We start from the raw sequence: 13,509 nt of genomic DNA on the forward strand, positions 1-13,509 counted from the left end.
TGATCACTGTCCTTTCACTAGAGTAGAATCTGGCTCAGTCCTTTAAATCCACATTTTTTGGACCAGATCCATCTACATAAAGCTAAGAAATGGGGTTTTCTTTTTTAAAAAAACTGATGCCTACAGGTAGTTAATGAACATCATGAGAACTAATAAAGAGAAGATTTAAGAGTCAGGCTAAATTTGAATTGTCAGCCTGGGAAGCTCCCAAACACTTGGTCCACACTATGCAAAGGACTAGCTCTTCTTCCTGGTATAGGGGGTATAGAGTGCCATTTAGGATGTTACATATTCAAATCCAGGTTCTGATCTTTACTACTAGGTGACCATGGGCACAACCCACTGACCTCTCTGAGTTTTGGCTTCTTCATCTATAAAATGGGGATAAGAAAAATGCTTCTATTATATACCTCATAGGGATATTATGAGGCTCAAATGAGATAATATATATAAAAAGCATTTGACAGATCTTAGAGTGCTTTATCGAGGGGCAGAACTGCACAAAAAGATAGAAAGCCAATCCTGGAATCAATCTGTGTTTAAGTCAGGTCTTGAACACACACTAGCTGTGTAGTCCTAATCAAGTCATTTAATCTTCTGCTACCCCGCAGGAAACTTCCTAAGATGACTACATATGAATTGGTGATCTATAGAGGTGGAAGGAGTTTCCATACTAGGATTTCTTTGTACTAATGAAAAATCATAGGTTAAAACCAAAAGAGGCGCCCCCCCAACACCTAAAAACAACCTCGATCCCAGAAAAAGCAGATTTCGATGTCAATTGGCATTATTTCACCTTTATTCTTTTGCATAAGGCAAGAACCTGACTTTTCCCAAAAGATTTGGCCAAGAGTAAAATGATGCCTGAAGCTATAGGCAGATTTTTTCATTTTTCTATTCCCGCTGCCAGTCAGAACAAGCAAATATCTGGGAATGTACTGGCAGAGGGCAGAGAAGGGGGTGTCCACTGGTGCAGCTGCTGCTTGCTCCTTCTGCAACTTTGAGCAACTCACCTCACTTTTCTAGCTCTCAGTTTCCTGGTCTAGAAAGTGAATGGTTGGGTTAAACTATATCTAATGTCCTTTCCAGCTATAAATCCTTTGATCCAAGGAGACTGTGTGACCTAGGTCCCAAAGGGCATGGAAGTCAGTGCCAAGGTACTAAGCCTACCTAGAAATTCTGGAGGGTCTTCTGCTTTGCATCTTCCCAAGGGAGTTTCACCCCAGGTAGAAACCCTACATTCTCCTACGGCGCTAGTCCTCTCCACAGTGAATGGATGGGGCTCAGCTATGGTGGACAGCATCCAAAAGGAGAATTCCTGATTTTTATAGGAGAGATGAGAGGTAATATGGTGCAACTGTCCTTGGAATCAGGAAAACCTAGATTCAAATCCCACTTCTGACACCTACTGGATATAAGACTCTAGGAAAGTCACTGAACCTTTCTATGGCCCTAGACAATTCTTGAAAATTGCAAATCACAGAGCAGGCCAGTCTACACTGGAAGTACATTTTTACAAGGGACCTCCTACATGAATAAAATTATAGGTTAAGTGAGGGGGAATGGGTGGGGTGCAATCAAATGAAATAGCTTGAAGGGCCTAGATACAATGGGATGGACCCTTAAAAAATCTGGATGGCCGTAAGCAGGAAATACAGTAGTAGCCTGGTCAGGAAAAGGGGTAAATGGTAGAGGAAAAGGAGATTTTGTAGAGTCAGCCAGGTGGCATAAGTGCTAAGACCTGGACTCAGGATGATCTGAGTTGAATCTTGCTTTAGACACTTACGAGTTGTACAACCTTGGGTAAGGCACTTAAATTCATCCTGTCTTAGTTTCTTCATCTATAAAATGGGGATAATAATAGTGCTTGATTTAGAAAGTTGTTGGGAAAATAAAGTGAGGTGATATATGTAAAGCAATTCACAAACCTTAAAGTACTATGTAAATGTTAGTGATTATGAGTACTGTTATGATTGATGCTGGTAATGATTATCTTGTTGAGGATGAGGAATGGTAATGGTGGAGAGTCCTATTCAAAAATTTTAAAAACACACTTGAGAACTCCCAATTTTAGGCGGTGGGTGGTGTTTCTTACGCCAGGAGGGTTCCAAAAGATATCCAACCTGCTTTGATGTCCTCATTGACACTGGCTCCTGAAGAGTTGCATTTTGTGTTTATCAACCTGATTGGAAGAGGCAATGGATTACCTGAGTTAGGCTTCTTGGCCATGGAAAAAGTGAAGTCATGAAAACAGCCCAGTGGCTGGTCATCACATACTTAATGACACAAATCACCAGAGAGTCCTAATGATGTCCTGGTTTTTCTTTCCACAAACATAACCCTCAAATCAATCTTGCCTCAGCAAATTTCCTGACTCATCTAGATGTTTTTCAGTTCAACATTCTGAAAACTCACATTCCACATGGCTCATTGGGCAAGGTATTATTTCCAAGAGGAAAATCTGAATGTGTCTATCCTGACATTTCCCAAGTGTTGTGTTAATGGTGGCATATTTCCATTGGCTTAGAGGATATAATCACTGGAGTGAAGGAGTTGGATTCAAGATTTCACATGTTCAAATTCTGGTTCTGACATTTATTATATATGATCATATACAGTACTTAACAAATATGATCCTCACAACCACTTTGTAAGGTAGGTATTATTATTATCCCCATTATATGGAAGAACCTGTGGCTGAGAGTAGTTAAATGACTTAGAGCTCCTAAATGTTTGAGACAGGATTGTTATTCAGCACTCTACCCATTGACTATCTAGATGATTTCATACAGAAGATCTCAATGGATTCTCAGAACAACCCTGGGAGGTAGGTGTTATTATGACCCTGATTTTACAAATGAAAAAGCTAAGGCTCAGAGAGGTTAAATGATCTTCCCAGGGTCACACAGATAAGTAAGTATCAGTCAGGATTTGAACAAGGGGTATTCTGTAGCCAAATCCCTGACTCTCTCCGGTGCTAACATCTTAGCCAATGGAAACATTCCACCATTGACATACCATTTAGCAAACCAACTAATCTAACTCTATACCACCTAAATACAAGCATTTATTAAGCACCCACTATATGCGAGGCCCTATATTGCCTCACAGAGATGTTTTCAAATGAGAATTATATATGTGTGTATACATATACACACATATGCACACATGCATGTATGTATGTATGTATGTATGTATGTACACAGCATATGAGGTTCAACCCCCTCATTTTGCAGAGGCCTAGAGCAGTGAAATGACATATCAAATGTAACACAGGAAGTAAGCAATAGACCTGGAATTTGAATCCAGGTCTTCTAACTCCCCAAATCCAGAACTCTTTACCCTTGTTGAAGTTTTTGGCTGTGGATTCTTTAATTGGTCACATTATCTCAATGGAAATAACTTTGAAAGGGGGTGGGGAAGAGAAAAACATTTATTAAGTGCCTACTGTGTACCAGGCATGATACTAAATGCTTTAGAGATCATCTGATCCTTCCAGCAGCCCTGGAGGAAAGTGCTGTTCTTATCCTCATTTCATAGATGAGGGAGCTGAGGCAGAGAGAAGTTAAGTGACCTGTCCAGGGTCACACAGCTAGAAAGTATCTGAGGGAGGAATTTGAATTAAGATTTTCCTGACTTCCAGGCTCGACTCCTGTATCCAGCATGCTACCAGCTGCCAATACCTCTGGAGATCTGGGGCACAGCTCCCAACACCCTTTGGCTTCTGGTGCCAAACATGGAATTCAGTTACTTCCAGGTTATCAAAGGTACCAGAATGCCTCAGTGCTCTGTTATACTAGAAGAGAGAGATAAGAAGGCCAACTTGTCTTCTCATATAATATTCCTGTTTATGAGAAGGAAACATGGCAAAATTGTAAGTGTCCTTTTTTCTTATGGTGTGAATTGGGCTTTTAAGTTTGGCTCTCTTTTGGGGAGGGCCTCTTTCACCCTTGTGCTAAGTCTATTCACCTTTGGTTCTTACTTAAGTGGGTTATTATTTTTTAAAGTACACAATAAAATATTTATAGCAGCACTTTTTTGTGGTACCAAGAAACTGGAAATGAAGCAGATGCCCATCAATTGGGGAATAGCTAAACAAACTGTAATACATGAATGCAATGGGATAATCCTGTGCTGTAAAGAATTAAGAATACATGACTAGATAGCATGCAGAAGACTTAGATAAAAGGATACAAAGTCAAGCAAGCAGATCTGGGGAAAAAAATACACGACTACAACAATGTGAATGGAAGAATAACAACAAAACAAATAAAAATGAATTCTGCAGAATTTGTCCTGAACAAAGACACAGGTGAAGGCATCTCCCCCAGATTTTTGCAGGATAGCTATGGGAGTGGAACACTACATAGAATATTAGTTTTTTTCAATATCTTGATTAGTTTTGCTGAGCGTCTCCCTCCCCCTTTCCTTTTTTATAATTTGTTCTAAGGGATGGCTCTCTGAAAGGCAGGCTTCTTAGCAGCTGGGAAGGAGGAAAGATACATGGGGATATGGAGGTGATACAAGAAACAAGATATAGCAACAAAATTTATTTTTAAAAGCACACGACAATTAATTGAAAGCTGTGAAATTGTAATGATGAAGCTTGGTCCCAAAAAAGAGATATGATAAACTACCCCCTCCCCACCTTCTTTATGGATATGGTAGACTATGGGTATGGAATATCACTTCTGATTTTCAGGCTTTTTTAAAGAATTGTTTGCTTTGCTGGATTGTCCCATTCCACTCCCCTCTACCCCTCCTTTTTTTTTTTTTTTGATCTTTGATATAAAGAATCACTTTCAGAGGAGTTGGGGAAAAGAGGGGGATATATTAGGAAACCTAGGTGATATAAAAACAAAGGATATAAATAAATGTATTTTTTTAAAGTACATAACAGATCCTACACTTAAGTCTGAGACATAGTAAAATACAGTAAAGCCTTGATGAACTGAAACTCAATTAACCAGAACTCTCAGTTACCTGGGATTTTTGTTATATTAAATTCAATTCAACAGACATTAATTAAATAACTACTATATGAATAGTACCATTCTAGGTCATGGGGGTGGAGGAGAAATAAGGATTAAATATTTTTCCTGGCTTCATGAAACTTACTTAGTAAATTTCTCATGGAGTACAAAAAGGGATAAAAAAATACCCATATAATAATTATAATATAATAAATATATCTCACATTGCTATATTGTCTTACGGTTTACACAAGCCTTTCTTCATAACAGCCCTGTAAGGTTGCTACTGCTATTATTATAACCACCCCCTTGACTGAGTCTCACAGAAGGGAACTGACTTGCCCCACCCAGCTAGTACCTGTGGGAGGCAGGTGTCCTTCAAGAATCAGCTCAAACACCACAATCTGCAACAGACCTTTCTTCTCAGTCCTCACTCCAAGCTTCTTGTGTTTTCCCCTCTAAAGTGTATGTACTTTTTATGTACATACACATTTATACTGTCTCCCATATTAGAATTTGAGCTTCATGAAAACTCCCCCCTTTTCTTTGTATGCCCACTGCTTAGTCCAGCGTCTGGTACCTAGTAAGTAGTTAAATTGTCAATTAACTGAAAGTGGACTCAAGTTTTACAACTACTTTCAGCAACAGGGTTGAAACAGGAAAATTGTGACCGGGCAACGCTTGGTTAAGTAAGCAACCTACCCCTTCCCCATCGCTTCGGAAAAATTGATTTTATTGGTCTAAGAAATTCTCTCAATCCTCTCATATCAGTATTTGAGTTTCAGCTTATTGACTCAAAAGAATTGCCTGGATTGATGTAAGGCACAAGAACAATTTATACCATAGTAACAACGCTATGGAGAAAAACAAGTTCAAAAGACTTAGAACTCTGATCACTGCAATAACAAGCTGAGTCCAAAAGGATGAGAAGAAACAGGCCACTCACCTCCTGACAGACAAGGAAGGAATGAAACAAAATGATGAAATCACTGTCCGTTTCTAGAAATGGGTTAATATGGGAATTTGTTTTGCTTGGCTATGCAGCTATGTCTTGAGGGTTTTTTTTTTTTAATTGCTCAGTGGGGGGTTAGTGAGTTAATTTAAATGTGTTACTTAAAAAACAATGAATATATTTTAGTAAGAGAATTATCTGGTTGAGGGGCAGTAGTGGTGGGTACTGAGAGACTGTGCCTCTTGGGTCCTTCAGGACTCAGAGCAAGAATCTCCAGCTTCGATGGTAAAATGCCTCCTCTAAGGATTCTGGTTCATCAAGGTTTTACTGCAGGTCCTGATCTTATAATTTCATGGCTACTCTTTCTCCCCACAATGTCATCAGAACTAACTGTCCTATTATAAGCCTTCAACTTACTTATCATTCATAAAATCCATGAGGGGAAGTTGTAGGTGTGTTGGGGCATCCAGAATCATCATTTTTTGGGTTGGTTTTATGAAATGGGGAAGGCCTTGATATCTTGAGTCCTGCTGATGAAAACAATTAGAAAATTATGTAAAGAACCACTGTAGCAAACCTGAGCTGTGCCTTCCACTCCAGTCACTTCCACATATGCTCTGAATACAGCAGAACCATCTAGAAGCCTTTAAGACATCCTCAATCTGTAGAACCCTAGGGGCCTGTTCTCCACATGACCAGGTTTTGAAGTTCAAAACTTCTGAGTGTCATTAACCAATTCATCCGAAGGGAAACAAGTTGTGTCCAGTATTCCCTCCCATCCATGGATGGGGATTACTAAGGTCTTGAAAAGTTAAATGATTTGTCATAAGTTGTGCAACTTGTTGGTAGAGGATCCAGGATTGGAACCTAGGTCTCTTGACTCTGAACCCAAGCTCTTTCCTTTAGACTAAGCTGGAATAGGTGAGTGTGAATTTAATGGGTGGAATGTGTGCTGACCAAGTGGCAGGCAGACACAGACACAGACATAGACACAGACACACACAATCAGTGAAGACCAGGACAGCTGCTCCATCAGCTGGAAAGTAACCTTTAGGAAACTATCAGCAGAGGGTTATGTCTCCATCTCCTAGAACTGATGAAAAAAGTCCTTGATAGGCTGTTATGACCAAAGGGCTGGACATCACTATAGAATGTGTCTGGCACAAAATTTGTAAGTTAGGCCTTTCTATTTCTTGGGGTTCTCCAAGGCTCTGGGAGACAATTGTGATTAGGAAATTAGGAAGGACTAACAGTCCCAGGATTTTTATCACTGGATCTCCTCTTTTTGGATCAACTTAAGAAGGGGAAATTAGAGTTGGTCTGAATTAGAGGAGACTGTTTAAATAATAGCTCAGTGTGATCCCTTTTGACCAATCATAGGTACTTTCAAGAGGCAGGAGAGGAAATCTTGAGAAAGTAAACATCTGCTTATGTACCAAGGCTGGATGTTGGGAGAATACATGCTGAAAGAAGCAACATATCATGTCAGGGAGAAGTCCAGAAGAAATCCCAATCTCAACATCACATAGGCTCTGTTAACTTCTAAGGGTAAGTATCATAGGATAGGGACTATAGAAAATCCTTCTATCAATTCAGGTTTGCACTTTCTTTTGAATTTATAGTCAGAAACTTAGGTTTGTTCAGGATCACAGTTACTATGTGTCAGAGGCAGGACTTCCTGGCTTTGAGACAGGTTCTCAACCACTATACCACAGGAACATAGTCTTTTATTGGTGGCCTCATTTTAAATTCCAGGACCTTAGATAACATTTTGTAAAGCTCCCCTGCCTTCCCTTTTCTCTCTGCCCTAAAAGACCCTGGCCATGAACTTTGCAAAACTCCCTCCATCGATGGGCACCCAAACACAGCATATACTTACTTACATAGCAGTTAGATGAATACATCTTGCTTTTTATCCCTTACCTTTTCTTTGAGTGTCAACCTCTCAGTTTTCATTCTCATGCAGTCTGGGCATAGGGGGTATTGGTCAATGACAGGAAGATCAAGGGCAGTTGTGCTTTCACCCCGATGTGCTCGTGTTGCCTACAGGGAGAAAAAGACCAGAGAGTGGGAAGGAGGGCAAGGCAGGAAGAAAGAAGGTTGGGTAGATGGGGGGATTAATAGGAAAGGACAGAGATAAGGTGACTGCAGATAGGTCATAGGATCCCAGATCTAGAGTTGGAAGAGATCTTAGAAGCCATCTGTTCCAACCCTCCCATCTGGTCCAACCCTCCCATTTTATAGAGGTAACTAAAGGCCAGAGGAATTGTGACTTATCCATGGTCACACAGCTAGTGAGTATTAGAGACAAGATTTGAACCCAGGTATCCTGGCTCCATTGGAACACACTAGGTAATTGAAATCACCCATCATTCTCACAGATGCGAACCCTTTGGCCCTCAGCTTCACTCCAAGGTGGAATGTGGAGAAGACATGCATAAACAAACAAATCAGCAAATAAATGAATAAATAAATAGGAGATCAACAGTAGAATAAATTGCCACCTTGCTTAAAGGTTACTGAACTGTCGTTGGTGTATAAGTACCCCTTCTTTAACTCTTTACGACCCAAACCTAAACCTCACACACTAACCCTGATCCCTTCCCCTGGCACTAAAGACCAGCCCACCTTGGTCTGTTCTCTATTCCCTGAGGTTTACCCTGAAGGTCACAGGGATTAGAACTATTTCAAGGAGGTCTTAGAGATCATTTTATTTAACCCATTTGATTAAGAGATGAGTAAACAGAGACCTAGAGAAAGGAAAAGTGATTGCCCAAGATAACAAAAGTATATTCTTTTCATTCCAAGTCCTCAGACTAAATCTACTTCTCTTGCCACTATATATTACTGTGTTCAGAGGTGGGATGGGGAAGGGTACAAAGCTCCAGGTTTGGTTTCTCTTTCAGGGAACATGGTGCCAGAAGTCGGTTGGGATGCCTTCTGTTGAGGGGGATGAGAGTCCTGGAATAGGGTCATCTCCCTACCAGGAAATAGGATGCTTTCTGTGTTTTCCTGCCTCACCTTAAATACTAGGTTGAAAAACTTGAATTTGAGGAAAAGGAAAGAAGGGCAAGTGTTTTGACTGTTTTATCAGCAACTCTGGCTCAAAGCTTGGCTGACAAGGCAGTCAAAACTGATGAACAAAAAGAGGTTTGAAAAGTCCCTTCCCAATGTTAAATATCTTTAATGTATCCTGTATATGTCTTCTTATTACATAGTTATTTGTTTTTTTACATATTGTCTCCTCCATTAGAATATAAGCTCCTCAGAGACAGGGACTGAGTTTTTTTTTCCCCTTCTTTGTAGACCCAGTGCTTAGCAAAGTGCCTGGCACACATTTACACAGTAGGCATTTACTAATAAATGCTTGTTGACTGACATTCTCTTGATTGCATTGATTTGCTTCATTATATCCTTCTCCATTCACACTAAGGAGTGAATTATCTGGCTGGGATCTGTGTACATTAGGATCACATAAATAAAACTGAAAGGGGTCTTAGAGACCATCTAGACCAAGAGAGGTTCTATGGTTTGCCTGAAGTCACATAGAATGTGAGGGTGACAGGTAAGACCTTGAAATCCCTGACTACAAATCCAATCTTCTTCTCAATGCACCATGATGCTGCCTATAGCAGATGGAATAAATAATGATTACAGAACTGCAATGAGGAGGTAGTTTGGAATCCACTTTCTGTAATTATAGCACCATTCCGGCCTTGACTGCTCCTTCAGATTGGCGGTTTTGTTCCTGAGTGAAGGACTTCTCTTACTCCGACCAAGTGAGACCAAGCTTTTCTGATACTTCTCTCTGGAAAGCCAGAGGTAAGCAGGGTAAGTATGTTTCATCACTAGTGCTCTGGAATCATGGTTAATTATTTCACTGATCAGAGTTTTTCAAAGTAATTATTTTTTTTCCCTAATGACGTTATAGGAGAAATGGTTCTCCTGATTCTGCTCACTTCACTCTGTAAGAATTCCCAGTATTTCTGAAACCATCTCTTCAGTTCTTACAGAACAATAGTATTCTGTTACACTCATATGCCATGATTCATTTGGTCATTGCCCAAGTGATGGGTACCCCCTTCATTTCCAGTTCTTTGCCACCACAAAAAGAGATTCTATAAACAGTATATACAGGACACTTTTCTCAATCTTTGATCTCTTTAAATAGTTAATGCCTTTTAGCTTTCTCTCTCTCTCTCTGCTACACTGTCTCCCCAGGCTTATTGTTCACCTGAAATCTTGCCTCACAGACCACCAAACTTGTACTTATTGCATGAGGTGGGACAGGAGGAGGTAGAGACATTTTCCATTTCCTGTGAGATACTTGTACGTGAGTCCTCAGTGGCTCGCCACTTTCATATGCTTTCTGCAAGCTCACTCTTACACTGAATCTTCCCCCTTGTTGATGCAAATAGGCTGGGAATCCATCTTGACAGGACCTTGCCTCCTTTGATCTGGGGTGGGAAGCTGGGGAGTGTTCTGCTTTTCCCTGGAATGAAGGCTTCTTTCTTCTCTTACCATCTCCTATTCTTTTCCTTCAACGTCAAATCATCAGCTGGGGCAGGTCTGGACCAATAAAGTATTGTAACGATTAGAGGCCCAGGGATCTCATTCTTTTGAATCCCAAAGAGCCACAGGCAAGAGTTGGTATGAACCTCACTCCTCAAGCAGCAGCAGCAAGAGTGAGAGGAACCTGCTTGTCTGGCCTTTAGATGTATCCCATATCATTGACTAAACCAATAGAATCAATAGCCTGCTCTTCAGCTTCCATAGGCAAAAACTTATTGTCATGTCTCCATATTCAAAGTTTAACAAGGTAGCCACAACCTGGAATTAGAGAATTACCAAATACTCTGTAAGTGAAAGGGGCTTTTGTTTTAGAATTAGAGGACCTAGGCTCAAATTCCACTCATGATTCTTACAACCTGTGTGACCTTGGGCAAGTCACCTGGCCTCAGTTTCCTCATCTGTTAAATGAGAAGTTTACACAAGAAGATTAGATAGCCTCTGTAGTCTAGCTCCCGATTCATGATCCTCTGAGAACATACTCACACTTGTTTACATAACAGAAGCTGAACCTAAAGACAATAGAAAGTAAAGATATATTATGCTTCTATTTTTCTGGCACCAAATAGTCCCACTTCCTTCTGTTCTGTCCTCCCACACACAACAGTGTCTCATAGATGGTCTTCTGTGGCTAAAACATTTAGGACCCTGCAACCAACTTTAGTGAAGATCTTCTTCAGGCTTAGTGAGCCAGGTCCTTGAACAAATAACAGAATCCATCCCTGGGCCTGTATGTCAATACTTTCCAGGGGGGTAGGACCTGCCAGAGGTTCTGTTTGGCATGCACAGCCTTTGAGAAGCCAATTTTGCCCTTCTACCCTCATGTAGCTTGGAGGGAAAAGGACCCCAGATACACATTTCTGCCCCCTCTTTCATGATTTCTCAAGAATTACTGCACACAAATCTGAGATTTCAAATTGGGACTCCTGGATTGGTTTCCATGTTCTGTACTGGTCTGGTTGTGTCTCTAAGCGACCTCTCTGAGCCTCACTTATTTATGACCATTAAAAGAGCAATGAATCAATACCTGTTATTAACAGGTGAAAGGTGCTATATAATAGCTAACAATTACATAGGCCTTAAGATTTCCAAAGCACTTTTACATGTATTTAAAAAATAATTTTATTGATTTATTTTGCTTTTACATATCTTAGATTTCCCCCAGCATGCCTCCTTCTGACCTCTCTGAGAACTATCCTTGAAAGCAAAGTTTTTTAAAAAGAAAAGAAGAAAATGTTTTGAATAATATATTATTTCATTTGATCCCCAAAACGACCCAGCGAGAGCAAAAGCTTTCCATGGCACGTCTACAGCAATATGGTGCAGCAGATGCTATTGTGCAACACAGCAGTAATATTTTCCTTGTTTGTTGATTTTCATATTTGTCCATTGGATGGCCTTTTCTTGACCTGCTCCGTCTTCCCTACTATCCTTCCATCTCAGTTCCTATCAGGTCATCCTGGATCTGCTGGGTGCCACTCTACCCACTAGAAAAACAAGCATAATCCCAAGGCCCTGAGAGAAGAGCTTCCAGCAGGTCCCTCACTTAGCAAGGCAGATATGAGCCTATGGAAGTGGCACCCAGAAATTCTGCAAGCTGCTCTGGGATGCCAAAGGGAGCCAGGTCAGTCTGTCAGTCAGATGACCAACATTTCTGAAGTGCTTTACTCTGCGTCACCACTATGCCGGGGATAGGACCTTTGCATCTGTCCCCTAGCTCACAGTCCAGGGCCGAGTTTCCAGTTTATTGTGGTAATGCTAGCAGTTGCCTTGGCAAGTCTGGGTGAGTTGAGGGTAGAGTGGGAAAAAAGGAACAATAAAAAACAAACAAGCAAGCCAAAAAACAAACTCGCTAGTCAGAGGGCATCTCACTCAGCTGAGACAAACCACAACACCTTTCCTTAAAGAAAAACTAACAGAGATTTTTCTTAGCTCTCACCTCTCTCATCAGACATTAGCTGGGAGTGCTGGCTCCTCAGTAAGCCCCAGGGTCTTGGACTCCTCAATCCTGTTGGGCCTCCTTGACTTTCTCATACCTACATCCTGCAGGGTCCAATTTTAACTTAACCAGATATCCTGGAGGTGAGGAGTGGCAGCCTCCATTTAAAAGAATTCAGATCATAAGAGATTCAGCCTTTCATTGTCAAAGTGAAGCTGGGCAGCACAGTCTTTTTTATGCTCTTTTATAAAGAATGACAGATCTGTGACTTTGGGAACACTCACAGTCCAAAAAGGTTGATCAGACAGGGCACTGAGTTCCTGAACAGAGTTGATACCTAGTGGTCAGTGGTGTGTATATCACAAATAGAAAAACACAGATACCCCAGAGGAATGCTCACAGGTTTCATCTTGGAAGGGATATCTAATCCAGCCCTTGAATTTTATAGATTCAGCATTTGAACTCGCCAACACTCTTTTCACTGTACCACGAGGCATCTAGCTCCTGGCCACCCACCTTTCTTCCCTGTGGATTTTCTGTTGCCACACTCAGTTTTGCCACAGGACACCTTCTCAGACATCCTATTATTTCTTGTCCATTGTGTACTCCCCTTTCAGTTTATCAGAGCTGGGGTGAGCAGGATAATTTTCACATTCATTACCAGTAAAGTGCGATGCCTATAATCCCAACTACTAGGGAGGTTGAAGCTAGCAAATCTTTCTAGCTTGGGAGTCTTGACTGCAGTGTGCTATACCATACTAACCAGGCATCTACAATAAATCTGTAATCAATATGCTGGACCCCAGGAGTAAGGGGCCATTAAGTTGCCTAAGGAAGAATAAAATGGCCCAGGTCAGAAATGGAGCAGCTTATGTTCAGTTCAGTATTGGGATATGGGTAGCCCTGCAACTCCAGACTAAGCTAAACCAATCTTTAAAAATAAAATATTGCCCATAAATCCTTACTTAACTTCTCTGAGCAGAGGTTTGATTCTTTTTTTTTCATTTTTCAAGTGCTTTATTAACTTCTGATTTACATAATTCATTTCCACCAGATTTTGAGTTACACATTTTCTC

At 40.8% G+C, this 13,509-nt stretch overlaps 1 protein-coding gene across 1 annotated transcript in view; it reads right to left on the reverse strand.

Annotated features, from left to right (window-relative positions):
- Positions 1–1,879: 1,879 nt before the first annotated feature.
- The window catches only part of DNM3 (dynamin 3), a 708,993-nt gene continuing 697,363 nt past the window's right edge, over positions 1,880–13,509 (reverse strand). Inside the window, exons 22-24 of the mRNA XM_069065578.1 lie at positions 7,849–7,968; positions 6,343–6,452; positions 1,880–2,182 (exon numbers count right to left, since the gene is read on the reverse strand). Of these exons, the coding sequence (XP_068921679.1) occupies positions 2,092–2,182; positions 6,343–6,452; positions 7,849–7,968 (321 nt within the window). The 3' untranslated portion in view covers positions 1,880–2,091. The remainder of the gene's footprint in view (positions 2,183–6,342; positions 6,453–7,848; positions 7,969–13,509) is intronic.

The sequence above is a fragment of the Petaurus breviceps genome, unplaced genomic scaffold, assembly GCF_028583685.1.
Source record: "Petaurus breviceps papuanus isolate PSGF00001 unplaced genomic scaffold, PetGlider_PUasm1.0 90692, whole genome shotgun sequence".
Classification (NCBI taxonomy): Eukaryota; Metazoa; Chordata; class Mammalia; order Diprotodontia; family Petauridae; genus Petaurus; species Petaurus breviceps.